Source organism: Amblyomma americanum, chromosome 2 (assembly GCF_052857255.1).
Source record: "Amblyomma americanum isolate KBUSLIRL-KWMA chromosome 2, ASM5285725v1, whole genome shotgun sequence".
Classification (NCBI taxonomy): domain Eukaryota; kingdom Metazoa; phylum Arthropoda; class Arachnida; order Ixodida; family Ixodidae; genus Amblyomma; species Amblyomma americanum.
Genome location: NC_135498.1, coordinates 67260230 through 67287819, shown reverse-complemented (window position 1 = coordinate 67287819; position 27590 = coordinate 67260230). Strand labels below are relative to the sequence as shown.

The window sequence follows — 27590 nt, the reverse complement described above, 5'->3', positions numbered from 1 at the left end:
GCTATGTATTGTAATTGGTATTTAGCACTTGCTAGCGACTAAATCGGTGCGTGCTTAACAGATGGCGCCACTTCGACAGCGCTTGCATGGTCGCTGCGTGACAGCGCAGGTAGCGTATGCCACCAAAGTGGCACAGTGCATGGATCATAGCATGGCCATAGATTATCATCGTCGTCGTTGCCCTTCGGGCATTCGCACTGCGTTGCCGAATGTCCCGTGACAGTAGTGCTGCAGCAGTGGTCCTGCAAAGGACCCGGATGACCCGAGATAGGAATGATAACCTACGTCGCCAGCGACAGCTTTATGTAACCGCACACAAAGCTAAGAAAGCGGTCGAACAGGTCGCTAAAGGCAAAGAATAACGGGTGAGTGCTAAGGCACGGCAAACGGGGAAAGGGCAGAGGACGCTGAGCGCATGCTGCCCAACATGAAGGAGAGAAGCGACTGAAGGTGGCTGCACGTCAAGCGCTAAAAGCGACGAGGGACGATGGCCCAGCTGGGAGAGAGCCTGATGAAGGCGGTGGCTCCTCAAGCCGCGAAAGCAGCCACAGAGGCCAGTGCGCTGCCCCCTCAAAGAACAGACCACTAGTCAGGAGGCATACCGGTACACATTGAGAGAGGGCAGCTACCGTCATCTATGAGCCGTCCAAGAATGCCCACGATTAGGAAGTGCAGTGCATGCACTCACGCGCACGTGTCGTTGTTCATAATTCGTAACATTCGAACCCCCACCGCGGCGGCTGCGTTTTTATGGAGGAAAAACGTTAAGGCACCCGTGTGCTGTGCGATGTCAGTGCACGTTAAAAATCCCCAGGTAGTCGAATTTATTCCGGAGCTCTCCACTACGGCACCTCTTTGTTTTCTTCTTTCACTCCCTCCTTATCCCTTCCCTTAAGGCGTAGTTCAGGTGTCCAACGATATATGAGACAGATACTGCGCCATTTCCTTTCCCCCCAAAACCAATTATTATAATTATTATTATTATTATTATTATTATTAATATTATTATTATTATTATTATTATTATATTATTATTATTATTATTATTATTATTATTATTATTATTATTATTATTATTATTATTATTATTATTATTATTATATTTATTATTATTATTATTATTATTATTATTATTATTATTATTATTATTATTATTATTATTATTATTATTATTATTATTATTATTATTATTATTACTATTACTCCAACTGTGGCTGTCACTCTACGACAGGTTTCCAGCCTTTCTAGGCTTGTTTTTTTGCGTCTGTTTTTTTTCCTAGCAGTTTTCTTCATCTTTGCTTTTTTTGCTTTCACTCGACGATACCGCGACCACATGTCTTTCCTTCGGCCCGTTGGCCCTTCGATTCAAACCAGATAAAAAATCAGTCATTATTTCAGCGGAACACTACACTGTAAGTGATTGAGCTAGAAGTCTGTTTACGGATAGTATAATTTAATGGTAGTGATGATGGTCCATGCATATTATTCCTTGTACCTTTAAGATCGTTGCCCTTCTCTTCATCTAGAAGGCAAAACTCCCTACTATATATATAGCATAAGTTTTTCAGGCAAAATCTGCCAGTTAGAGCCCTGCGCACAAAACTTCAGCTCGGAGGCTGCTTGTACTTTTGCCTTCACGAAGTAAACCGGTCCAACCACGAAATATGTAAAACACGTGTAATTGGACGTGTAATTGTTGTTCACATCGATAAAGTGCGGTAAGTATCCTGGCTAACAAATAGGTTAAAGGTTTGCAGACAACTGTATTCGTGAATTCGCTGTTTCCCGTCTGTTATTCATCCGTTCGGCGAAAAGTTCAATACAGCGAGTTGTGCTGATAACGGTGAGCTTTCGGAAAGGCGACACGTTTCTTTAGAAGAAGGAGAGGCGGAGAAGAGTTTTCTTATGCTCGAACTACTCGTTTCGCACATCCAAATCTTCTGGTCGCAGTTTTTAAAGCTATGGAAGCATACCGAATCTCCAGCGAGCAGGTATGTATAGGCCCAGAAAACCACGCCTCAACTTTTCACTCGACGTCTAAATTACTTATTAAACATTTAAATAGGGACTGGCAATTCGTCTCAATACAGACGTGGTCATGAATATTACGTCCTATGCCCCCACCGCTAAATTATTAAATTGGTTAAAAACTTAGAAAATAACAATGGAAAGAAGGGAGGGGGGGGGGGGTGAGGTTAGACCTAGAGGGACTCCCACTGCGCATTATATCGGATACGGAGTAAACAGGATTCCCGCGGTTGGCCTCCCCCAACGGAAACACGGGCGCATTCCAAGCGTGGATGCTTTTCTTCGCCACAGCGGTCGGTGAGACAACAGAACTTTCCAGAAAGATGACGAAACTTGCTGCCTGACCACATCTCGCCCCGACACACTCCACCGGAGAGAAAGCGAATAGGAATGAAAGAAAAGCAGTCGAGCAGCCAGGAGACTGCTTCCTCCCCCGCTGCCTCCAGTGTACACACCTTGCCCTAGGCGCCGAAAGCCTCCCGGGGCGAGACCGTAAATCAGGGCCTGCAGCCTCTGTGAGTACTGCGCCTTGTTTTGACTGCCCATCTGGCTGCGAGTCCTCGTTCAGGACTACCTCGTTCTCGATGCTTCTTGTTCGCTCGCAACACTTCTCCTTGCCGGTCCGAGCCAACGCCGGGAGCCTAAACTCGGTGCCCTTTCGACGAGCCAGACTAGGCATGGCGTGTGCGCAACATGCTGACAGAGACGTCCGGCGTCCCTCGGTGCAAGAGGGGAGACTCGGGTTGCGTCGTCCCAGACAGCCGCGTTGCTGCCCTTACTGCGCCGACACGGCTTGGTGTGCGACACTGGAAAAATGTGTCCGCGTATAGCTTCAGAAGGTTATGACGTCACGCTTTCTCCTTCAAGTTTCATTTTTTCTATAGCGTGAGACAGGCGAACCTCTCACAGATCTCGTGGTCGTCCTTCGCCGGAAATAACATCACCGCATACCAAGGTCACGTGACCTATCGTTGTAAATCACATGACTGATAGATCACAACGTGACCCTTTAAAGGACTACACCCCCAGACACACTGTCTACTCATCCTTTCTTCCACGTCTCTAATAAACATGCATCTGACGCTGAAACTCGCGTCACATTACATGTCGATCACTTCAACGTTATTTTAATGCGAACGCAGTACTACTCCCATCAAAAGAAAAGCCGGCGGCGAGTGTGTGTGTGTACTCGCTGAGGTACAAAAAAAATACCAGCGATGGCAAGAAAAACATGGCGACATCATCAAGCGGCTGTATGACGCACACGGCTAGCCGAATACCGCCACTTGAGACAATCCTATACAAGGCTGCTTCTGCTGCTGTTGCTCACAGAAAGAATGAAAAGGAAAGATCACGGGCCTGCCCACCGGCTCGAGCTGAGTCACAATCGATACCTCGTGATGAAAGTATGAGAGTTGAAAGATAGGAGTGCAAAGAGAGAAAGAAAACACGCAAGCTATTATAACCCGGGCCGATCCCGTAGTCAATGCAATACCGGGCCAACCGGTGTCGGAGTGCTTGAAGCACTCCGCCGCGTTCCAAGAATAAGTTTAATATTATATTGGGTCCTGATCTTGGGTCCTGGACCCAAGGCGTTCATCGATATATACTCGTCATTGGCCGACCACCATGTGGCACCAGTTTTCCCGACTACATTCGTACCAAAATTATGACGCAACTGTTTGTCGTACAGCGTTCCGGATGGTGTCATGCCATTTCTCGTTGCATATAGGTTGCATCTGCTAGTCAAGTTGGAGGCTAGCTTGCGACAGGGATTCGAACCGATGACATATGCACCTTCAATTGTGTGCCTTCCCAGACTCTCGTATCAAAATTGGGATGCAGCCGTTCGTCGTACAGCGTTCCGGGTGGTGTCATACGTGCGTGTGACGCCACCGGTACTACGTGAGGAAAAATGTAAGTTGTATAGATTTTGTACAAAGTATGCATAGCCATGCCTCGTAGCCATAGCCATGACTCATAGTCATTCAGCAACGTAGCATTACTCGGCGCTTTAATGCTTTCGGATTCTCACACGTAAACAGTGTTAGGTGTCTCTGCCGATTTTTTTTTTAACACCGCTAGCCATAAGGACGACGTCGGCCGGCTTCATGACGTCTGGCGTCCGCACAGATGCACAGCAGCACTTCAGGATGTGCACAGGCGCAAAGCAGTAGTATACTAACCTTTGAGCATCTCCTACTGCTCATGCGTTCCGCTGACTCGGTGCCCCAATCCTAATACTCGAGTTCTAACGTCGCTCGTCAGTGCACCGCACGGTTTCCCGTGTGCGCGTGCCTTCGTACAGTCGCTCGTTAATGTGCCTGAGAAGATGGGCGGCACGAAGCCATCCATCTCTGATGGCCGCCCGGTACTTTTCATTCCTTTTTTTTCCACCCCGTACATATCGCGCCACAACATGAAGCGCATCAAGAACTTGTCAATTTCAACGCAGTCGAAATGCGAGGCTCTTTCTTTTAGTGCGATTTTACCGCTTTACGAAACCTCGTCGTGCTCTTCTTCGGCTCTCAGGTTCTGCTGATCGCGAGGTGTACACGGTTCGATCTTTGTTGCCATCGCCCTTTGTGTCCGTATGCAAATTTCCACTGAAAAAGTGAGTTTTGTAACGGACTCAGCACTCCGATCCTCTCCTTCAAAGCGTTGGAAGAAAGGAAGGAAGTGACTAAAAAAAAAAAACACGGATCCCTTTGCAGCTGACCGCGGGTATAGAATTTCACGCGGACTCCAGCCAAGCACACAAATTTGATTCGCTTACGGACCTTAAATACCGCGAGCGCCACACTGGCTACAAAGCTGCCACAGGAGCCCAGCAAATGGAGTCGCATTTAGGACGACTTAGTCACGGTGAAAGCAGTTGTGCGAGACCTTCCTTACGAGTTGCGAGAGTGTGAACAAATAAAAAGTGTTGTGACTCACGTGCGACGGCTTGTTCTATAACAGGCGTCGAGCTGCTTTCCGGCCAACTCCTTGGGAAGTTCAAGTGGATCATTTATTTTCCTGTTTGTTCGCCTCTCTGATTCATGCCCTTAATATCACCTCTAAGCACAGTTCTCACTCCCCACACAGGTCTGTGAGGCGAGCGCCAAGAATGTACGCGTATTGGACATGCGGCTGTGTTTCACTCGCCGCTTACTATTTTTGCTCATCGCTATATACAGAGTGCTTCAAGTAAATTAGGGCTGCAATTTGGGCAAGTTGGTACTCTTTCACGATTTAACAGTGCGAGGAAACACGACAACATAGTGAGAAGAAAAAACAAGCGTTGACTCGCAACTGGCTGTTTATTCGAAGAAACGTCACTTATAATGCCTCTTTCGAACATGAACAGCAAAGGAGTAAAGAACAAGAAATGCGATTGATTATTCAAGTAAGGAAAAAGCATGCACCGTCTCACCGTGGTGCATATGCAAAGGAAAATGAGACGTCTTTTCCGGACAAATAGATGATCTCTTTATCCCTCATTGTTATAAATAGATCACTTATATAAATGTCTGCGTTATTGTGAATATGGAAGGATTCTAAAATTTCACTTGTTAGCGGGTCTTTTTGTTTGCCGAAGATGACGGTGTCAGAACATTACCAGGTATTCGAGACAGCTGCCAGCTAGTCTCGCTAAGCCTAACCGCCGGTCACGTTCTGTTCTGCAGCCCACTCAGCCGTTCTTTCTCTCTTACATCTCGGATGATGTCAGCGCGCTATTTTTGAATGTTCAAAGCCACGCGCCACGTAGTGACTGTCAAGGGAACTAGAAGAGGTTGTCCCGATTTCCTGCTAATGTGACTGAGGAGTACATTTACGTTAACTCCAATTAACAACAAGATCACCGCCCATATACAGGGTGTTTCTATTAAGAATTTACACAATTTTTTTAAAAATAGGCTTTTTGAGTTACAAGAGCGCTTTTTTCGGCATAGCATTGTCAGCGGCATGTACGTAGTACATCGAAATACGGCTGAGACGTGCTAACTATATAGCAGGCTGGTTAACTAGTTAGCTTTTTAACTGGTCCTGGTAAGTTTCTTAATTATTCATAGGCGTGTATCCCACCGTGAGTAATATCCATATCAATTTTTTGGAATTTCGAAAACACGCTTACCCTCCGAGCTGCGGCCCAACAAATTTTGGCCATTTCTTCGAGTTGCGTGCACAGGAGAGGTTGCTTTGCCTGCAAGCTCCTCGAAAGCGCATTTATTTTGGTTCGATGAAGCCAAAATTTGATGGACCACAGCGCGGAGGGCAAATGCGTTTTCGAAATTCTAAAAACTGATATGGATATTAATTAAGGTGGGCTACACGCCTCTCAATACTTAAATAGCCTAACAGTAATAGTTAAAAAGTTGACTATTCAATACTGGTTAACCATCCTACCAGTTAGCATGTCTTAGCTGTATTCTTATCTACAGAATCGCTGAAAATGCTATGCCGAAAAAAGCGCTCTTCTAACTCAAAAAGCCTATTTTTAAAAATTGTGCAGTCTTTGATGACAGAGACACATTCCGTAGCCGCAGGCCTGAATGATGTCGAGGTTTCACTGCAGAGCAACTTCCTGGCTTTCAGCTTTCCCCACGCGCATGTCATAGTGCGATGTCCCCGGCATACTTTGCTCGCTAGAAGATTGGAACTGCGGTAAGTTTTGCGGTGGTAAACTCGTTGTCCCTTTGACATGCCTGACGTGATCTTCCAGCTCGAGCAGTTTGTAGTCAAGGTTTCGGAGCGTACTGAAAGGGGCTTGTTAACGGCCTAACGCTGTTGCTCGCTATAGCCAGGCTGAAATTTTCTGGCCGAACGGAGGGGGGGGGTTCGGTTCATCCTCATTTCAGGAGAGATCGTGCGTCGTGTAATGTTGCATCGTAAAACAAGTTTTAAAAAAACGCGTTAAAAGAGTTGTTTGAAAACAGTTTTAGGGTACGGTTACCGCTTTTCCGAATTGTTTTGAGTATTGCGAGGTTTCATCGTCCAGAAGCGACTCAGGCTATGAGGTACGCCGTATAGTTGAGAGCTCCGAGAGAGAGAGAGAGAGAGAGAAAGACGAACGGAAAGGCAGACAGGTTAACTAGGCTGCTCCCGGTATGCTACCCTACACGTGGGAAGGGGAACGGAGGGAGAGATAGACAGGGGAGAGAACAAAGGGAGATCATCACTTTTCCGAATTAACTAATACAACCTGGGGTTCTTTAACGTGCGCTGACATCGCGCTGTACACGAGCGCTTTTCCATTTCTCCTCCATCCAAATACGGCACCCCGGCCTGGATCTAACTCGCAACCTTGCGGTCAGCAGTCAAACGCCAAAAATTCCCCGCGGCAGGTTTGAACTGTTTTGTTCATGCGAACAGCGCTAAAGGCAATTGCTCACGCAAACGCGCGCTTGTGTCGTCCACTTAATTCTCCATTGCCTTTCATTCTACTCGTATTAATGTATCGAGCACATAAACATGTATCGAGCACATAATGTATCGAGCACATAAACGTGCACATAATTTTCATAATCTTCTCTTCCCGTAAGTGTAGGGTATTCTAACCCGCGATGTATACCGACTCCGGACTCTATTCTGCTATATAATGCTTCTGAAGCCCAGTGTTTCTTCACAAAGCCACAGGACAGCGGCAAGCCGCGTCAAGACGTGACAACGGCCTCGCTAGCGTCCCTCGCGAACGACGCAGTATTTGCATACGTCTGCGCCACTTCCACCACCGCACCGCGAAGGCAGGAGAGGTTGGCTTCCTCGCATCACACCCAGCGACAGCCCGCTGGCTACGTGCCAGTAGAGGGGGCCGGGTGGCCCATTGAGATGCAGTTTAGATTCTCCTTCTTCCGCGAGACAGTCGCTTTCAAAACAAACGCCCCGTCGACGACGTCGACTTCGGGAAACACTCGAGCACGCGGCTCGGCAGCAGCAGCTGATCGACGGCGCAAACTCAGCGCCAACGTATACTGCGCGAGAGGGAGGCCTGCGAGTGCTCTCTCAATCATCCGCCTCGTCATCGCCATCGAGAGACGCCAAGTGGCAGAAGCCTCCTCCCCTTTGATGCGAGCCCAATGCGCGAACTGGCCCGCTGTAGTACGCATGAAGGGTCGCTGCTTTTGCCCCACACGTATTCGGAGCGCTCGAGCGCCTTCCGCAGTCGAGAGCGATCCGCTTCCTGGCGTGTCCGCTGCCGAAGAGCTAAGTCTGGTAGGACAACCCGCCCGGCGCATGCGCCGTCGTCGTACGCCTGTATAATCGTACTGCACGGCGTCCGCCCATGCATACAACGCTACGAGGACTGCTTATGTGGGCCATGAATACTGTATAGCAGTTCTCTCGTATTTGTCGTTGGTTTTTCGTTGTGCATTGAGCGATGGTCACTGAGCCAGATGCCCGACGCTTTCCTCCCCATCGATGCGGGGAAAGTGAAGCCTTGACCTCTTTTCTTGCCGGAGCAAAGAAGGGGGCATAGGCTTTCTTGCTCTTAATAATTTGGTTTTCTGCGATGCTGACGCTTTGTTTCCATAATTCTAATGTCGCGGTCGAAGCTGATGCACACCATTAGTAGCAGTAAGCTTGTGTAAAATATGCGCTACGTGCTTTGAAGCTACTCTCACAAGACCCGGCGAATAATCTTGAGCTTCACGAGGTCGTGGAAGAATGTCGCTTTCTCGAGAAGGTCGTCAAATCGCACCAGCTTTCCTTCGTAGAATTCTCTGTAGCGTTAGTGGCTTTAGGTGTCAGACGCAGGGAGGCTTGGCACAAGAAGCATTCATACACATGTGATTAAGTGGGACGAAGATGAAGAAGGAACGCCCAGCGAAACGGAGCGGCGAAAGACTGACTTTGCAGTTCAACTGAGCAAGTTCCACTCGGCCAGCTGTAGCTATCGCGTCACTCCAAGGTTTAACCAGAGATAAACCACCGCCAATTTTTCACCACCTTCACCTCCCGACGGTACTAGAGATGAATCCCCGCACCTCCCGCATGCGAGCCGGATGATCAATTCACTAGGCACCATTGCGGTCCTAATTAGACCAAAATCTGTCGCCAACTCGCCCATTAAAATCGCTTTAAAAGGACCCGTTATCGCCATCACACCCGCCCTCCGCATCCTTGGCCTCCACTTGCAGGATTCTGGACGAAATGAACATACCCTTAAAAGACTCAAGGCCTCCACGCAATCCGTGTTGCACCTTCTACGCTGAGTATCCTCCCTTAACAATGGTTTAGACGAAGCGGACAACATGAAAGTAGTGCATGCATTTACGATTAGCCGCATTCTATACGCAACCCCCTATCTCAAATTGAACCGCACGGAAACCGAACGCGTGAACGCAATGATCCGCCTTGCGACTAAGGCAGCCCTAAACCTACCTCGTAGCACTAGCACAGCCAAACTTCTTGCACTAGTTGACGCGCACCTTCAGACACAGTACCTTAGACTTGCCACGAGCGCCACTGGCCGCCATATACATCTCCTCCCTTCGCATCAACATGCCCGCTAACCAGTCAACCCTTATAGCCATCCCTCGACACATCCATACACCTCTCGTTGTGAAACCCCTTCCTCGAAACGTCCATCCCCAATATCACATCCCTCGCCCCGTAGCTCGCGCTAATGCCCTCCATAAGTATTATGGGCAAGCCCACGATGCCGTTTTGGGTAGATGCCGCATGTACAAGCGCATGAAGCGGTAGCAGTTGCCTACAATCCAACCCTACCTCACCGTCTTCCCTCGGGCTCTACGCCTGAGGAGGCAGAGGAGACCGCCATCGCCCTAGCCCTTGCACATTCGGACGCCCAATACATCTTCAGCGACTCCAAAACGGCTCTGTCCAACTTTGCCAGGGGCAGGATTCACGCCCCTGCCTGGCAATTGTCGAACACCCCTACTCAAAATTTACCGCGCAGGGTAGAGCTCCAATAGGTGCCGGCTCTCTCTGGGAACCGTCGAAACGAGGCAGCCGATAAACTGGCCCGGGGTTTGATTTGCCGGCCTCAGGACAGTCTCGATCCAGGATTCTCGAGGGAGGGGGCGCACACCTTCGCAGAGCTCACGCAAATACCCCGTTTGGACAGTTGGACTTACCCTACTCCCCACCCCTCTTTTACGCACTACCAAGAGATCTTCTTCAGACGCCTCCAGACCCGCTCTCTGCCATCCCCTCACCTGTTATCCCACTATTGCGGCACGTCCCCTGCATGCTCCCACATCACACATTGGGGAAAGAATATTGATTAAACAATTGTCAGGGAAAGGAAAGCCAAAACTCTGCAATTCCCTCGACCAGCCAAACACTTGGGAAAGGAGACGTTGCAACCGAACTCACAAATAGCACGTACACGACTACCATTTCCCACGGCACCCACGGCACAGCAGTTACTACATTCCTAACATTGTCAACTGCTTTCTCTTTCGCACACGTGCATGCCAGACAAATGTATGCCGAAGATCCTCTTCAGACGCCGCCAGACCCGCTCTCTGTCATAGCCTCAGCTATTATCCCACTAATGTGGCACGTCCCCTGCCTGCTCCCTATGCGGCGACCCTCACGCCACACTCTCCCACATCCTTTTCGGCTGCCCTGATGAGCCTCCCCCACAGGGACAGCACGCCATCTCGAGATGGGAGGTCTGGGAGGTCCTGCTCACGTCTGCAGACCCGACATCGCAGCTGGCTGCGGTGACTCGGGCTGCCGACGTCATATCCCAACATAACCTACATGATGCAGTGCGGGACCGCGCAGTGGCCCAGGGACCCAGCAGGGTCTAAAACTAGCTTGTAAAAATATAGTTTTTCTGTCTGCCTGTCGACTCACTACTTTTTTTGGACTGTAGAAAAGCGAGAACATTCCGTAAACCAAAAGTGGTTAAGAGTTCCTTCACAACGGCAGTTGCAAAACTTCGCTTCGAAAATCCGCCCCGTCTCCTGACGTAGGTTCTCCACGAGGATGCACCATCTTTGGGCAGCACGCAAAAAAAAATAATGAAACCCAACCATGCACGCACCCAACATGATCATGTCCCCAGCGGGGAGTTGTGCTAGCCCCTTGCGTCGCAATCATTGGATACTGCCTAGGTACTTGCGCGGAGACAAAAAAGAAATTTACGACGCACTGTGTCAGCAAGGGTTTAAATTTGTTTGAAGGGATTTCTGTTTGGTACAGACGTCCGCGTACACTTGTCTGTAGTCGGATGCAACTCAAGAACGAAGCGGCTTTTCCCTGTCAAAGGACCCCTTTCGAGCCAATAGCGTCGATCGGCCGATTCTCATGACCCTGCTAGCGTGACAATGCAGGGAGCGGCGTGACAATGGACAGGGGAGGCTTCGCCTGTCTATAGGGGAGGGGAATATCCCCTTTCACCTTCCACTCCCTGCATAGTTACGCTAGCAAGGTCATGAGAATCGGCCGACGCTATCGGCTGGAAGGAGGTCCTTTGACAGGGAAAAGCCGCTTCGTTCTTGAGTTGCATCCGACTATAGAGCGCTCGAAGAGCGCACCGGTAAGTGCACTGGCGTCATTTGCGAGTGGCCTAGGGTTCGGAAAAACACCTTATCGTGCCTGCACATTCCCATGGGTCGTATTTAACTCCTGATTCCTCTAAAAATATATCGAGCCCGCTGGCAACGGCGACTGTAAAAACTGCACAAGAGAGCACGCCGTTCTAGCGCTGTGGACAAGTGTGTCGACGTCTGCATGCACTTCTGAGTGCACTGGCTTCGAAAACATTGTACACAATGAGAGGGAAATACGTAGAAGGATAAGATTTGGGTGGAGCGCATATGGTAGGTTCCATCAGATCATGAATGACAGTTTAATAAAATCTCTCAAGAGAAAGGTATACAGCAGCTGTATCTTACCGGTGCTCACCTGCAGGTCAGGTACATGGAGGCTAACGAAAAGGACTAAGCTTAAGTTAAGGACAACGCAGCGAGCCATGCAAAGAAAAATGTTAGGTGTACCGTTAAGAGACCGGAAGCGGGCAGAGTGGGTGAGGGATGAAACGCGGATTAATGACATCCTAGTCGAAATCAAGAGGGAGAAATGGGCTTGGGAAGGGCATGTACTACGAAGGCAAGATAACCGCTGGTCTTTTAGGGTAACGGAGTGGATTCCAAGAGAAGGCAAGCGTAGCAAGGGGCGGCAGAAGGTCAGGTGGACGGATGAGATTAGAAAGTTTGCAGGCATAGGATGGGCGCAGCTGGCAAAGGACAGGGTTAATTGGAGAGACGTGAGAGAGGTCTTTGCCCTGCAGTGGGTGTAGTCAGGATGATGACGATGATGATTATTATTATTATTATTTCAAAGGGTTGTTGTTGTCACTGTATTGTGCAACTGCGCCGCACCGCAGAGGCGCTTCGCTCACAGCCGGCGCCTTGGCACCGGCTGTGAAGACGAAAATAAAGATGATCGGCACATGATGTTTTCACAAGCATGGCCCTGAGGACATCATCACCATCATCACGGGCAGTTCAGTGCCTGCCACGCTTGTTCTCACATCCTGGCGCTCCGCTCCGACCCTGTGACTCCCGACACCAGATTAGTTCGTCATCTATTGTGTATAGTAACGGTGGCTATCTGGCTTCCACCACGGTTAGCAAGAATGTGCAGAGGGCGAGCATGGGAGTGAGACTGCCGTTTTCGTTCTAGAGCCGGCATATCTCTGTGGTCGTCAGCTCATCCGTCTCCTCGTCCGGGCGACGCGACAACTCGGCCGGCCCCACAGTTAGGCCTGTCACCTGCGGGGCAGAAACGTGGAGGCTAACGAAAAGGGTTCAGCTTAAGTTAAGGACAACGCAGCGAGCCATGGAAAGAAAAATGATAGATGTACCGTTAAGATGTACCGTCTCCTCGTCCGGGCGACGCGGCAACTCGGCCGGCCCCACAGTTAGGCCCAGTTAGCATAAGACAGTCTGCAACGTGGAAAGCTCGCCCAACCATCGTTTAGGACACCTAAAGATAACCAGCTGAAACCATGAGTGTCAGTTTGGTAAGACATCTAAGCAGGCCGCCACGGCAGGTAATACTATATACCGCAAGGAACGAGGCCAACCTTATTGCAGTCTTCCATTTTTAACCAGCTGCCGCGACAAGAAGAACCGGCACGACGAGAGAGGCACGACGAGAGAGGCACGCCAAAGGAGTTATGAGTCGTCCTGCGACGGGCACGAAGCTACCTGGCGTCCCCAATGCCACAGAGACATGTCTGACTCAGCCGCTTAGGCGGAGAAGACGAAGCCGTACCCGCGGTGAACGAACGCGGGAGCTCGGCCGAGTGATTAATGTCAAGCCGGCGCTCAAGCGAGAAATTGTGACAAGCCGACTTGGCACGGAGCACACTCACCCTCAACCGCTTACGCACGTACATCCACCACGTGACATCCACAACGTCCCCGCCAACGGCTGCGCTTGACGGAACTTGCCGAAAAGTTGTATTGTGGCGCCATCTAGGAGACAGCACCAGTGAAGTGTCGGGGCGTGGGCAAGTGGTTTTTTCCCAGAAACTTGCTTCGGAATGAGCTAAAGACAGGGCTGTTATTCCCTCATTCTTTCCCAGAAGCGTCCGAAACAAATCTTGTGGTTTCTGTTTTTTGCTTGTCTTCCAGTGAAGAGGGTTACCCGGGGCCACCGAGACGGTTAGAGACACGATGATGGAAGAGAGGAACGACGCGCAGACGTCCAGAAGTCGCGCAAGCGAGAGACAACTTGGACCTCGACCAAACGGAAGGCGTGTGCGTGTGTCTGGGACAGGGAGAGACGGTAGACGCTTCTGAGACGTTCGCGCAAAGAACGCAGACGCCGCCCACATGATTCGTTGCCGGGTGGAGTATACGATGGTTCCAGCGCATGAATGCGAGATTTGCACTGCTGTTCGCGCTCGTAGTCGCAAAATAGAAGGCTACGTAGGCGCGCCAGGGCACGTTTTTGTTCTTTTTTTTTGTTTTTCCTTTCTTTCTCTGATATTTTTCGCACTATGTCTCTCTCTCTTTAACGCTCCGGGGAGGACGTCTTGCCAAGTTTCGGCTTAACTGCTAAGTCTGAATTCGCGACACACTTTTGTTGACGGATGGTCGCTTCGCTGTAATTCACGTTGGCCGCGGTGGGATTCAAGCTATGGTTGCGAAACGCAAGAGAAGAAATAAACTAGATGGAGTAACCGCGCTGACCCGACCACGATTGCGCGGGAAAGTTTCAAATGCTTAGGCTAATAAACTATTTGCGGAAACCTGGCAGCGAAACACATGGGAGACAAACGCATGGCGTCAATCGGCAAGGGGATAGAAGCTCTCGTTAAAGAGCTGGCACAGCATGACACGTGACACGGGATACAGTGACACCACGTAAAAAAAAAACAGGAAGGGGGGGGGGGGGGGACGGAACGGGAACGTTCCGACCGATGGCTTTACGCCACTTTTCGTCTGTGGTCTCAGCAGTATATATGTGCACGAGCGAAGAAAGTGCAACCAGCAAGTGCAACACGACCATTACCACCCATCCCGTCCGTTAATGAACACATCCCGTACTTACTCGAAACTGTCCCCATCACTTTACTTGACATATGGGCTTGAATGAATTTTACACCTGCCGTGGTGATCCAGCGTCTATGGCGTTCGGCTGGAGCTCGAGTCTGCACATTTTTGTTTTTAACCGCAGGGGCCGAATGTCGATGAAGATAAAAGTCGAAAGCGCCAGGATGGACATCAAACTTTGGAGCACATTAAAGAACCTGCACGTGATTGAAATTACCCCCAAGCATTGCCCTAGGCGGCGCATGCGTCTCGCGCGGTAGGTTATATCTGTGGCTCACAACAACCTATTAAATCATTTGAGAGCGAAGCACTTGTTTTTCACAAAATTACCGCCTCTGGCACGGTCCCGGTGGTGGTGGTAGTGGTTTTATTAAAAATAATAGTAAAAAGGAAGGAAAAGATTTTAGCTAGCCCCGGCATCTGCCATCGATACTGAAGCACCTGAGCTGGGGCAGCGGAAATAAAGGATAGCAGGCAGAATGGAGAAATAAAATGAAAGAGGTGAGGGGACAGGAAGCGAGGATAGGGAGAGAAGTAATATGTACAAACTATTTACACAATAAGAAATGTGTCCAGGTTGTGCGCGTGATTAGTTCATTTTAGAGGAATTAAATCACTCACGCGCACAGCACTGTGTTGGTTACAACTGGAGTAGGGCGTCCAGTTATTAATCGTTCAAGGTAGAACTCGCGGAGCGTTCGGACACTGCGTGTAACTACCTAACCGGTCCCGGTTGCAGTTCGTGCGTTTGTCAGTGCTAGAACTCTCTGTATCGTTGTTTGGACACATTACTATGTGATATTGTTAATAATGCATCAAATACTGTAATACCGGATGGCTGCATTGAAATGTCATCTCGTGTTACTGCAATGGAACATCCGGCAAGGGGACACGGTCTGCGGGAAGGTCCATGACATAAATGCTTTTTCTCTACAGAGAGAGAGAGATGACAAATGGCGAACCTCCTGCCAAATAAAAGATGTTGGCTTCGACGTAAAGTCATAACCTAATTTTTTTTCTCTCCCCCTCCTTCCCTCTGGTCTAAAAGTTTGCTATTTATGCGGGCCAGTGCCTAAGAGCCGAGGTCCTCGAGGTGCCATCTCTGATATCACGTAATCCACAGGAGCGTGATAGCAGGTGTATTTAGGATGGAGGGGAAAGCGGAACGTCCACAAGTCTCCGGTTTGACTCACGTTATGCAAGAAGAAATGGTAAGGTTATAACGTAGTTAAACCGAGTAGACGTGCGCAAGCATGTGTTCATTCTTGACCTCTTCTCTCTGGCATCTGCATGTGCACGAACCCGCGTTTCTCTCTCTCCACCTTCACACCCTCTGTCCACTTGGCGGCAGCTAGGGCGACGCCCTCCTCCCATTGGCTACAGCTGGCCCGACGCTCCTCCAAACTAACCCGAGCTTACCCGAGTTACTCCGAGGCCTCACACAAGATCCTTGGTTGGGGCCGTATTAAGTAGTGCTTTCGCACCAAAAACATAAATTATTGGTCTGCGTCGTCTGGCGCGGCTGTACTGACACGTCTGGGCCAAAGCTTTTGAACCTTCGTCTCAGATCCTCCCCCCCTACCCCCACCTCCCACACCCCCGTCCCGTCCCGTTTCCCCTCCCTACCCTTTTCAAAGCTGGAGAGCAGAATCAGGCCTCTCGATCTGAGCTCCGAGCCACTGCACAGGAAGCTGCAACTGATGGCAGTCTAATTCAGGACGGTGCGCAGTCTTCCGATACCATCGCCCCTCCATGCGGATACTTCCGCGGAGCGAGGCAGTCGCTGCAGCGAACGGCCGACGCCAGTGCCACGGTGGGCATGCATGTAGCCTAGACATTACTCATTGGATTTTCCTGGATTTTACTCAGTCGCAAACTCACAGACTCACTAACGCCGCGAAGCTGCGCATGTGTGTGTGTGGATCGCGCAAACGCCTCACGATAGCAGATCGCAAGTGACATTAAGCTGCAAGTGGTAACACATTCTGCAGTCAAGATGAACGCAAGAACACACGAAGGCCAGCAGGGACGGATCCGGGGCGGGTGTTTAATTTTTTTAGACATTTGTTAATTTATTCCAAGTTTTATTCAAATATTTATTAGATTTTATTCACTTTTTGTTTATATCTTTTATATTTCGCTGCTCAATAGCGTATTTGTAATGCATATAAAAAAATTTAAACGGGCAACTTCATAAAGATGTACCCACGAAAAGTGATCGACTGCATTAAAAAAGTTTGTTCATACTTTTCCAGTTCTACTAATCATGCTCATGAACAGAGGTTAGTCAGTTAACGATTTCTGTTGATTTAGTACTGAAATTAACTGCTTTAATGTTGGCTATGAAGCCAACTAGCTGAGCCATGTGCTTTATATTAATAACGTCCTAAAATTAAAGCGTTTGTCAGAAATATGACCTGACTGCGAGAAGTTGGAGACGGGGGAGGCGGGGGGGGGGGGGGGGGGGGAGGTTACCGCTCTGGCGGAATGTTGGGGGCGGGGGGAGGCGACCGCCCCCTTCTTCCTCCATTCCAGAGTCCCTGAATTGCAAGCTTCCCTTCACCCCCATCATGGACAGTCAGCGAAGGTCCCCTTGCATTTTTGCTGCTCTTTTGAGTGCTGCCAAGTTTAACCGTACTTCTGTCGCCCTCTACCTGGAGACTCTGACAGGTATGCGGAAAAAAAACAGATTTGTTTACGTTCTTGCCTTCAACGTCATTCTTCCTTTTAACCTATAAGCACCGGAAGCATTAACCACTCGATTCGATATTCGAAAGCAATACGATTTAAGAATATTTACATTCAATTCGATCTCGCAATGTTTTTCCTTCAGTTAAATCTTAGGGCAATCAGCGTGTAGGATTTTGAAAAACGGGGCGCTCGGGACCTATCCGTCTGGTTCGGTTAAGCGCCTCCAAAGACAACCATGTGTGCTGGCAGTGCTGCCAACAGTCGATGGCGTCCTTAATGTGTGTCCGACCATAAACCTCGTTGCAAACGGAGTAGCAGCAGGATGAGGATGAGGAAGAGGACAGCTCACGTGACCTGGGCTATTCTAGCGGGAGAAGAAACAAAAGCTGCGCACAGCACTCAGGAGCGGATCTCCGATTGTTTCTCAGAAGCCGCAGGCGCGCGCTCTGCTGGGCTGATTCCGTTGTCACCGCGTCTATTTTTGCCGCGCTCTGACCCGCAGTGTCGCGACCACGACGCCCAGTCGGAGGACGAGAAGAAGAGGAAACACAGAAGCAGCAGCAAAGAGGACGAGCTGGCCTTCTTGCCAGCGCTTTGCTTTGAGCCCCGCACGCCCTGAGTGACGGCCAATGACCTAGCGTCTAAGCGAAGAGGGGGGAACAGCGTCGGCGACAAAAGGCTGACGAGTATTCCGCGGCCCTACTGCTATCTTTTTTTTTTTATCGTGTTTTGATGTTCCCGGTCAGGGTAAAGAAGGAGGAGTGAAACTGAATATCGCTTCCCTCTCCCTCCGGAACAAGCTCGTTTAGCAGCATTGTGTTTTCAATTTCTTTTTCTTCTTCCTTTTCAGCGTGTAAAGCGGTTGTCTCCCCCACGGGACAAGTGAATGGAAACGTTGGTCATCAATCTTGAGTGTACGCTGCGTTAACTGTGAAAATGTGAGCGTTTAGCGGGTTTCGGCCACGCAGCAAGATAAAGCATAGCGCGGGACAGAAAAGCGTCATATAACAAGCACGCCAGAGACAAACGACCCTCGTTCATCCCTATCCTCTTCCTCTGTTCCCGCTCAAGAAGGGAAAAAAAAGACACCGCGCATGATTAGAGCCGTTTGTATGGCGTCTGTGCGTGCGTGTTCTCTTCTGGAGCCGACAGCACTCGCAGCCGTGATTACCACGTGGCCCGGGCTTCCTTGTTAAGCACTGTTACCAGCAGAGTACCAACAATCTTTGGTGAGCGTCATTTGTTCTGCTGATACCGTTGAAGCTATAGAGACAGGGGAAGGTGCGATATATTAGCATAACTTTTGACAGCAGTATCAGGGCGGGAGAGGTTTTCTGGAATTCACTATGTCGCCGGAATCATTGCCAACATATTAGTGTAGTAGTAGTAGCAGCAGTAGTAGTAGTAGTAGTAGTAGTAGTAGTAGTAGTAGTAGCAGCAGCAGCAGCAGCAGCAGCAGCAGCAGTCGGATACAACTCAAGAACGAAGCGGCTTTTCCCCGTCACAGGACCTCCTTCCAGCCAATGGCGTCGGCCGATTCTCATGAACCTACTAGCGAGGCAATGCATGGAGTGACAGATGAACGGGAATAATCCCTTCCCTAAATGTTCGGGGATACTCTCTTTCCCTGCATTGTCAGGCCAGCAGGCTCATGAGAATCGGCCGACGCCATTGGCTGTAAGGAGGTCCTTTGACGGAGAAAAGCCGCTGCGTTCTTGAGTTGCATCCGACTGTAGTAGTTTATGTCACGACCAAATACTCAGTGATGACACCACTCCGAGATCATGTGATCTCCTTCTGGCGAGTGATGTGCAATCCACGGTCATGCGATCGATGCTTGTGGCCTCGGGCGTGCTCCAGTCGGTTACGACACGCCGCAGAAAGTCCCCGGACCATATTGTCTCTGCCCTCGTGCTTAAGGACACTGTGGGCATATTGTGTAAGAACAATGTCTCTAAGCGCCTGCCCTTTGAGAACGGCTTACATGGCGGCACAAAAGGCACGGCGTCTTGCGTTGAAGCTTCCCCTTTCAGTCCGCTCATCGTCGGAACAGTTTCGTTAAGCACGAACCGCATCAACAGTGCCCTCAGCCGCTGAACATCGCAGCACCATTACTCAGTGCACTTGTATTGTTCGTGCACTGTATCAAGAAGTATGCAAGAAACAATGTTGAAAGAGTAAGGCCTGCTGCATGCCCATTTTTTTTTTTGTGCACCACTAAATTTTCACTGCAAAGCATTGGCAATGGGAGCTGTCAATAAAAGAAAAGTCAAAAATACGTGAGATCAGAACATTTGCGGGTACATTTGTCCTGCACACTTCACAAGACTGGAGCCTCTTTCATTGCGACAATTCATGAAATTTCATTGCTGCACCCTGCTGTATTAGAATAAGATTGCGTTATCACGTCCAACATTCTTGCATAAAAATTTTGAACATTGGAAATTTTTAAGGTACTGGTACGTAAATATTGAAGGTAATAGTCCATTCTTCTGGGCAAAATCCTTCTTTTAAAGTTTTTCCACCGCTCGCATCGAGCTGTTTAGTCTGCTATAGAAAACCAATAGGGGGCGCTTCTGACGGTAGCAAGAAAGTCAAAAGAATGGCAAAAAAAATGCACGCCTGTCGAAAGGGGATGTTCGGCTTACAATATACCTTACGATGTATGAAAAAATTGCGTACACAAAATTTTCCCGTTCAGAAATACTTTTGTCCAGAATTGTTGGGTATGTATGAACAAAATATACCACAGACCGCGCTAATTTTTTGTTTGTTTTCTTTGCTTTGGGAACTTACACGTGTGTTTATCGCTTCTACCGCACATTTTTCATGCGTTGTTTTCTTTGATTGCCCTCTCCCCGCTCTAATATTCATTCCTGAGAGAAATAAAGCAAGCAAATAAAAATAAAATTGTGGAATGTGAGTGTCCTTCTGTCTGGTGCCACCCATCACCTCTTCACGCCCGAGCACTGCGTTTGTGGTGCCGCCCCGAGGCCAGAGCTTTACTGAATTTTCTCTCGCGGCACTGAAGGGGTTCGTCGCTCGAGGACGGCTCGCCTCCGAACCTCTTGGGCCATCGCCAGCTCCAAAGGGCGAAAGGGAACTCCGATGAACAGAACGCAAGAAAGCAAAGCTCCTATTCGCCCGCCTTTTCAGTAACGTTTGTGCAAAATATGAAGGTTTCTGCACGTCCCAGATGTGTCCGTAACATAATGAGCCCGAGGTACGTATAAAAGGAAACTCCGAAGACAAGACATGCTTTCAGGGGCCTGTTTGTGAGCTCTGCCTACACAGTACGAAAAGTGAAAAGTTTACTCCATGCACAATGTTCTGCCGGGCACTGTGCAGCGACTTCTGAACCGCGTAACTCTGGAGGCTATTCGAAAGCACCTACGTGTAGTGTTCAAAGGACAATCGAGGCTTCTAATGTTCCCGATAGACGGAAAGGCGGCGCGTGGAGTAAGCTTATCACGTTGATAAACGGATCACGATATATAACTGGTGCGCATGCGCCATGCTGCGCCAGCCACACTCGTCCATTTGGTCTTCAGCAGTCGTCTCTTAGGATCATGATCATAATCAAAACCACCGCAACTGTCATCATCATTTAAATGCCAAGTTGAAACCACAGCAGGACAACTGCCTTCCTCATATGCGAAATAACTTGATCTCCGCAACTCGGCACGCACCTTGTGACGCAGCGGCGCTTATCGGCCACCGAAGAGGCTCGCGAGTCTAGAGGCGATCATAAAGAATCGTGTTCCCTCAGTGCTATTCCCTCCTTGCCATAGGTCCACCGTGCCGATTGTCCGATTGGGGAGATAGCGGGGATGTGGCATGGCTAGAGCGATTTAAGGAGGGCGAAACGAATAAAAATGTCGTTTTATTATAGAAGACAGCCGTTATGTTAACCGGATTCAGCACGGCACGGAAATTATGGCAACATATATCGAATGAGGCAAAGCGGTTCGTATCTCCGAGAACCCCCAACTCCAAAAAAGGACGCACATCTTCATTTCAGCGTATTAAAACTCGGCATACTCCGAATTTGTAGGTGAACCAAAGCATGAAATAGCTGGAAGTGCAAGAACAGTTATTTTACAGTGTGAGCATCCGAAGCATGGCCGTCGATCGCCTTCTCATCTAGATGAACGATGCATCTATTCCTCCCTTAAAATGGGCCACATGATACAGGCCAGCAGTAACAACTCTTCCGAGCGTCGGCTGGTATTAGTAATGAATGGGCCAACCGCCCACTCATAAGTCACTATGGGGTGCATACCTTAAAACAGAGAGATATGTTGGGTTCCACTCCCCACATGACATGCTGTGCAAGGCGTTCTTCGCTTTGGTACTTGACGGACGACACCTGCACCCTTCCTGTTTTCGATCTTCCATGTGAATCACGAATTGCAAACCGCTGGCAGTGGTGGCCGAGAACGGTTCCCGCAAGGCTAAGTAAGAATTGAAACTCTTCCTTCCTCTAGTTCACAGCAAGGAGACTTGGCAAGATGGCTGCTTAGTGCGTCAACAGGAAGACGTCTCTGTGTTAAAACAGGCTGACATCCGCGGCGCGATTTTCGTCACTTGTCTGTCGAGAGCAGTGAAAAGCCAGTATCCGTTCAGCAGCTTGGCGCCAAAAGTTTGACTCACTTTTCGGGAGCAAGACGGGCTGAGCAGAGAGAGATTTATCACGAAAGAGACTTAAAGCTGGCTGTGATAACTTTTGAGACAATGCGTGGCGATTTCTTAACTAATTCGCATGTATTATCAGTCTTCAGCGTTGAAACAAAGCATTAGGAAGGTTAACCCGATCCATTTATGAGGCTAGGAGCAGCGATAACATGTTTTCGGAACTCTTCGGCTGAACCATGCCACGCGACCACTTTCAACAAGGCATCCAACTGTTTCTCCAGACTTGCATTATTGGCCTTGGTCGGCCAGCTCGCTTTAGTTTTCTCCAGTGCTGCATATAAATTATGGGGGGTGGGGGAGGGCGGGGGGGGGGGGGGGGGGGAATACCGCTGCCAAGACTTCACTGGTAATGGATTCTTAGGAACGTAGGAATAAAACGCCATGCAATATGAAGTGCATGATCTGTGTATTTGACGACCTGGAGAAAGCGGACACGTGAATGTAGCACAGGGGAGAGGAAAATTAACGGCTTATCAAAAATAGCCTAGGATAGATCTGTCAGAACCGTTCATTAGTGCACGCTGTGTTGACGCGTGGACAATCAAGGTTGCAAGCAAAGGCAACTGTGTACAGCGTTCCACGCTGTGGATGAGGTGCGCCAAAGGAGCCATCGGCCCGTGGCGCGTCTTGGCTTGGCCTCCGGCCAGCTCTTTCAGGCTTCGCAGCCACTACGGCAATGCGGCGTTCGAGTGCTTCCGGCACTTGAAGGGGTGGAGGAAGCTTAATGAAATGCGGATGTGTCACGCTCCCGCAGCAACTCAACTCGTCACTCCAGACACAAATAAAGGGAAGGCGAAGTGGGACATTGCAGGGCACACAAGCACCCAGTAAAAGTCGAGAACTCTGTGATAGCTTTTTTCAGCGGAGCCCAAAATGCGCCGCATCAACAGTGCCAGAGAAAACAAAATTGCTCCCTCGAGAGTGTTATCTGTGAGTGAGGAGGCGCTCCCTGAATGGGTGGTGAGGGGAGGGGTTGTAAAGTGCGGTGTAGCGTTGTTGTCACTTCTTTGTCCAAAAGTTACGCAGCCGGAAGACCTTTTTTTTTACCGGCAGACCCCATTACGTTCGATACTATTTTTTTTAGCCGTCTTGCCCTTCCGGAAGCACACGTTCTCTTTCAAAGCACTCGCAGTCCTGTTGCCACAGGAAATTGGTTTTGACGAAAGGAAAGGGTGATCTCAATTCTCGGTGGACACCTCAACCCTACCGATAGGGAGGGGATGGAGGCAGTCCAAAGGGGCAGGGGGAAAGCGCAGAGAAAACGATGCATTTGACTTGCTCTAAAAAAAATAAACAGCAACATCTCACCTCAAGGCAAAGATGGAATTCATCGCGACCGTGACAAGCACAAGTGAGTGGATGGGATGTGCGCTGTCCTGAGTCCCCGCTCCAACCATGCTCTGCCGTCCCAAAGGCGACAGCTGTCTGTAAAGCTTACTCTCAATTCCTCCAGTTGAAAATAATGCGTCAACCAACACAGACACGAATGCTCCACGACTCTGGTTGTGCGCCATCGCAGAACGCATGTCAATGGCTGGCTACAGCACTACGCTCGTCACTGGCACTCATGTGGCCGCACAAGTTGCGTCGTCATTGCACGTATGCTGCTTCAACGGGGTCAACCATCGCATGGTGGTCAAGTGACCCGCTGACGTCGCAGACGATTTAATCGCTGACACAACATAATTACCCCGCTAGCCTCGAGAAATCTCCTGTCTATGACTAACACTGTGAAAATAAGGTAAAAGCAAGCGAACGCCCCGTACTTAGACGACTACGGTTTGGTGATGTCATGGATTGGGTGATTGTCTTTCTACGTGCATGGTCCACCGGTCGGAAATTCTAGCGCCTGGTCGGGGCCCGCCTGTACTCAATGGAAAACTGCTGGGTTCCGTGCAGTAGCGGGATTCGAACCTAGTACCACCCGAATACAAGGCGGATGCTCTGAGTTATATGCCCGCTAATATGCGGTTTTATGGCCGACGGGTTGATTCCCGTCCTAAGTAGCGACCTCGTGAGCCACGAGTATGATTTCTCAGAATTTCTTTAAATGCGTTTCAAATATACGGACCCAAGGACGCACGCAGAAGTACGGACACCGCAAACTGGCAACGAAAAACTACCCTGACCTTACAATGCCGAAACGCGCAGCAAACTTTCGCGCTGTGCCAGCGCCGTTGAAAAAAAATGCAAGTCGTACGAAGTGTCTCAAGAAATCCAGTAGGTCAGGGACAACGTTTTATATTCGTATTCTTTACTCGAAAGTCAAGTAAAATGAAGTTATATAAATGAGTTGAGGGATACGGTGGACAGTGACCTAATACTGATACGGGATAAAGAAAAAAACTAATACTGCTACGGCTTTTTTTAATTGTTTTTTTTTTGTGGGGGGAAGGAAATGGCGCGGTATCTCTCTCATATATCGTTGGACACCTGAACCGCGCCGTAAGGGAAGAGATAAAGGAGGGAGTGAAAGAAGAAAGGAAGAAAGTGGTGCCGTAGTGGAGGGCTCCGGAATAATTTCGACCACCTGGGTATCTTTAACGGGCACTGACATCGCACAGCACACGGGCGCCTTAGCGGTTTTCCTCCATAAAAACGCGGCCGCCGCGGTCGGGTTCGAACCCGGGAACTCCGGATCAGTAGTCGAGCGCCCTAACCACTGAGCCACCGTGGCGGGTGCGGCTTCGAATTGTCGATTAATTCTGAAGCACTGGAAGAGCGACTGCCCCGAACAAGCGGTGGTCCCGGGTTCGATCCCCGGGACAGGCTGAAATTTTTTTTTCAACTGCAAACTTTCTGTTAAAAGTGTATATCTTTCCTTCCATATGTATAGCGGAGAGAACCGGGATCTAACTTACTACGCCGCTTGTTCAGCAGCAAGGAATCCCCCGATGACCATGCGATGTGTACAAAAGTTGGTCATGGCTCATTTAATACCTCTATGATTAATTTACTAAAGCAACCTTCAATAGCCAACTTGTGAGGCTCATGAGACCAAATGAAAGCCTATCGTGAAAACCGTGCTCCGAAACCGGAGTTCTTTTTTCGTGACTCTCCAACACAACCCATAGAGGCTAAAGCAGGTAAAGTCACGAAAGGCTACATAAATGGCCCGAGTACCAACTGCTGTAAACTTAATCCTCGCGTGTCACGGGCTCTACAACAGAGGACATTCTACATGCTGTCACGAGTCCTAGACTGTGTTTCTTTGCTCTGCGAGAGCTGTCCGCACCTTTCCTTCAGCACATGTCGTCGCTGGCCGAGTTCGTGTCTGAAAGAAGACAAATGGGTGTCTGGGGTGTTTCGCTTTTGCACTGGGACCACGCGCCATGATTAACCCAGCATGACGTCGCCGCAAGCGCTCCTCGTGGCACCGGACCGACTTAACGTTTACAAAACAAAGCGCGTGCTTATTACGGAAACCGCGAACACGTGCTTGAGGGGGGAGCCCGCGCCAATTTGATTCTCCAACAGCCCGCACTGCGCGTTGAAGATTGTAAACAAGAAATACGTCCTAGTCAGGTTTCTTTTGCTGTTTACTGGTCGCAACTAGGGCGCATGCTTCACCGGCCATTGTGGTGCGTGCATCTGAGCAGCTTTTTTCCACATGACAGGCGCCTGGAAGGAAAACAGGCGTTCTTCTTTTCTTGTAAGCGGAGGGCCGAAAACTGTACACCTCTGCCAAGCCGCCTGTCCTGTGTGCATTTGGTTACATTAAAGGCGACAGCGCTGCTATATATACAATTGCCTAACGCTCGCTGCGGTGGCCACGCAAAATAAACAGCGAAGACGAAAGAGGGCACATAGAAAGAGTAACTGAACTGTGACGGAACGGAATGCCTTCACTGCAATCACCAGGAGGAAATAAAAGAACGCCTTATCTGTCTGTGCACGGCCTTCGCAGCCATGTGGGCAACTCTCCAGACAGCCTATCAGAGCCTTGGCCTACCCTCCCGCTGCGCGGAAGACCTCCTTTTTTCCCAGAGGACACAAAGCCCCCAAAGCTTTCCTTTCTCTCCTTAAGTTCCTGGAGGACTCTAGCCTTGACGGACCTCTATAGGCCTCTCGACAGGATGACGGCCACGACTGCGACTCCGCTCCAACTTCTCCCCCTTTGTCTATCCCTATTCACCTTTCTTTTCCCCTTCCTATCTGCACGCTGGCAATTTTTGTGACGCTACCACGCCAGTCAGAAGCCCGTGTGCCTTCCTGTCTACTTCGTATACGCTCGCTCACTCACTCACTCACGGAAGAAGGACACACGCGGGACCTGAACTGACTTGAGGCCATGGAACTGCCGCTAACCATATGATGGCTAGCGATATGATGGTGGCGATGCGTATCAACGTCAGTACGATGAGTCATTCAAATAACCAGCTTGAAGCATGTTCAAGGGCCCCGATATTTAGTTTTAAAATATCCGGAACATTCAGCAACACCGTTAATGGCCTTGGTTTAGCTTTAAGGCATACACTAGTTTTAAAATTTGCCTGTATTGAAAGGCAGACAGGCACGCAAAGACACTTCTTGCCATCACTGTGAGCAAACGTCCTGCATCATCTGCTTAAATGCCGCTGCGAAAAAGCAGTTACAAGCAGAATTATGCAGGGCTAGTTCCGCCGGTAGTATAGTAACAACCTCAACTTCCTGCAGGCAGTCGGTTCTCTCAATTTATTTCTAAGTGTTTACACACACACAGTACATGTAAAGGGGCGTTATTCTGCGAGAGCTGGAACAAAGAAGCGAAGGAGACCGCAGCGAACGATCCGTCGTGCGCCCAGGAGCGAAAGGCAATTTGGGAGGTGCATAAACCGCACTCACCGATGGTGGTGATGACGGTGATGCTGTAGAGCAGCGCGCCGGAGAAGGACCACTGGAGGGCCTCCTCGCCGGCGTCCTTGCCGTCGTAGCCGTCGTTGCGCACGGCGAGCACCACCTCGTCCTCGAACTCCTTGAGCCAGGCGCCCACCTCCGCCATCCACTGCTCGTCGTGGAACACGTTCAGCCGTTCCGTGACGGCCCACATGTCCCGCAGGTAGCGGCGCCGCAGCTGAGACACGCGGTGCCGCTGGCGCACCTCCTTGTCGGCCTCGATTGCCCGGAAGATGAACGCGCCCACGACGGCGTACGCCACCACCAGCAGGCACAGGCCCACCTGGGACACCAGGTGCGTCAGGAAGATGCGCGCACAGCGCCGGCAGCGCGCAAGCCGCGAGCGGCCGGCCGTCGACGTCGTTGACGAAGGTTCCGGCATCGCCCTCAGCACGGGCCCGCGCTCCTCCCTGCTCACTCCACGCAGAAGACAACAGGACACGTGTCCTTCATTTACCACCAGCCCCAACACCACCGCTGAGGAACGTTGTCGACGTCAACGCCACACTATCGATGACTGAGACACGTCCCTTTCCCGATGCCAGCACTTTCCGCCACGGCCACGACCTCGGCGAGGGGGGGTGTTCACTACTGAAGCCCCCCTTGGGCTCCTGCGAGTTCGGCTGCAGCGCTAGCCCGGTGTTGCTACACCAGATCACTCGGGTGCCTCCGGAGCTAGCGGCGCGCACACGTGCTCCGATCTGAGCGGGGAGCGCGTTTGGCCACCGCGCGCACCGGAGTCCGGACCCCGCGACGCGAGCGCCGCGCCCCGCGGCC

General features: G+C 50.0%; 1 protein-coding gene across 1 annotated transcript in view; it reads right to left on the bottom strand.

Moving 5' to 3' along the window:
• The window catches only part of LOC144121360 (TWiK family of potassium channels protein 7-like), a 90121-nt gene extending 62588 nt beyond the window's left edge, over positions 1-27533 (bottom strand). Inside the window, exon 1 of the mRNA XM_077654550.1 lies at positions 26763-27533. Coding sequence (XP_077510676.1) covers positions 26763-27195 — 433 coding nt within the window. The 5' untranslated portion in view covers positions 27196-27533. The remainder of the gene's footprint in view (positions 1-26762) is intronic.
• Positions 27534-27590: the final 57 nt, after the last annotated feature.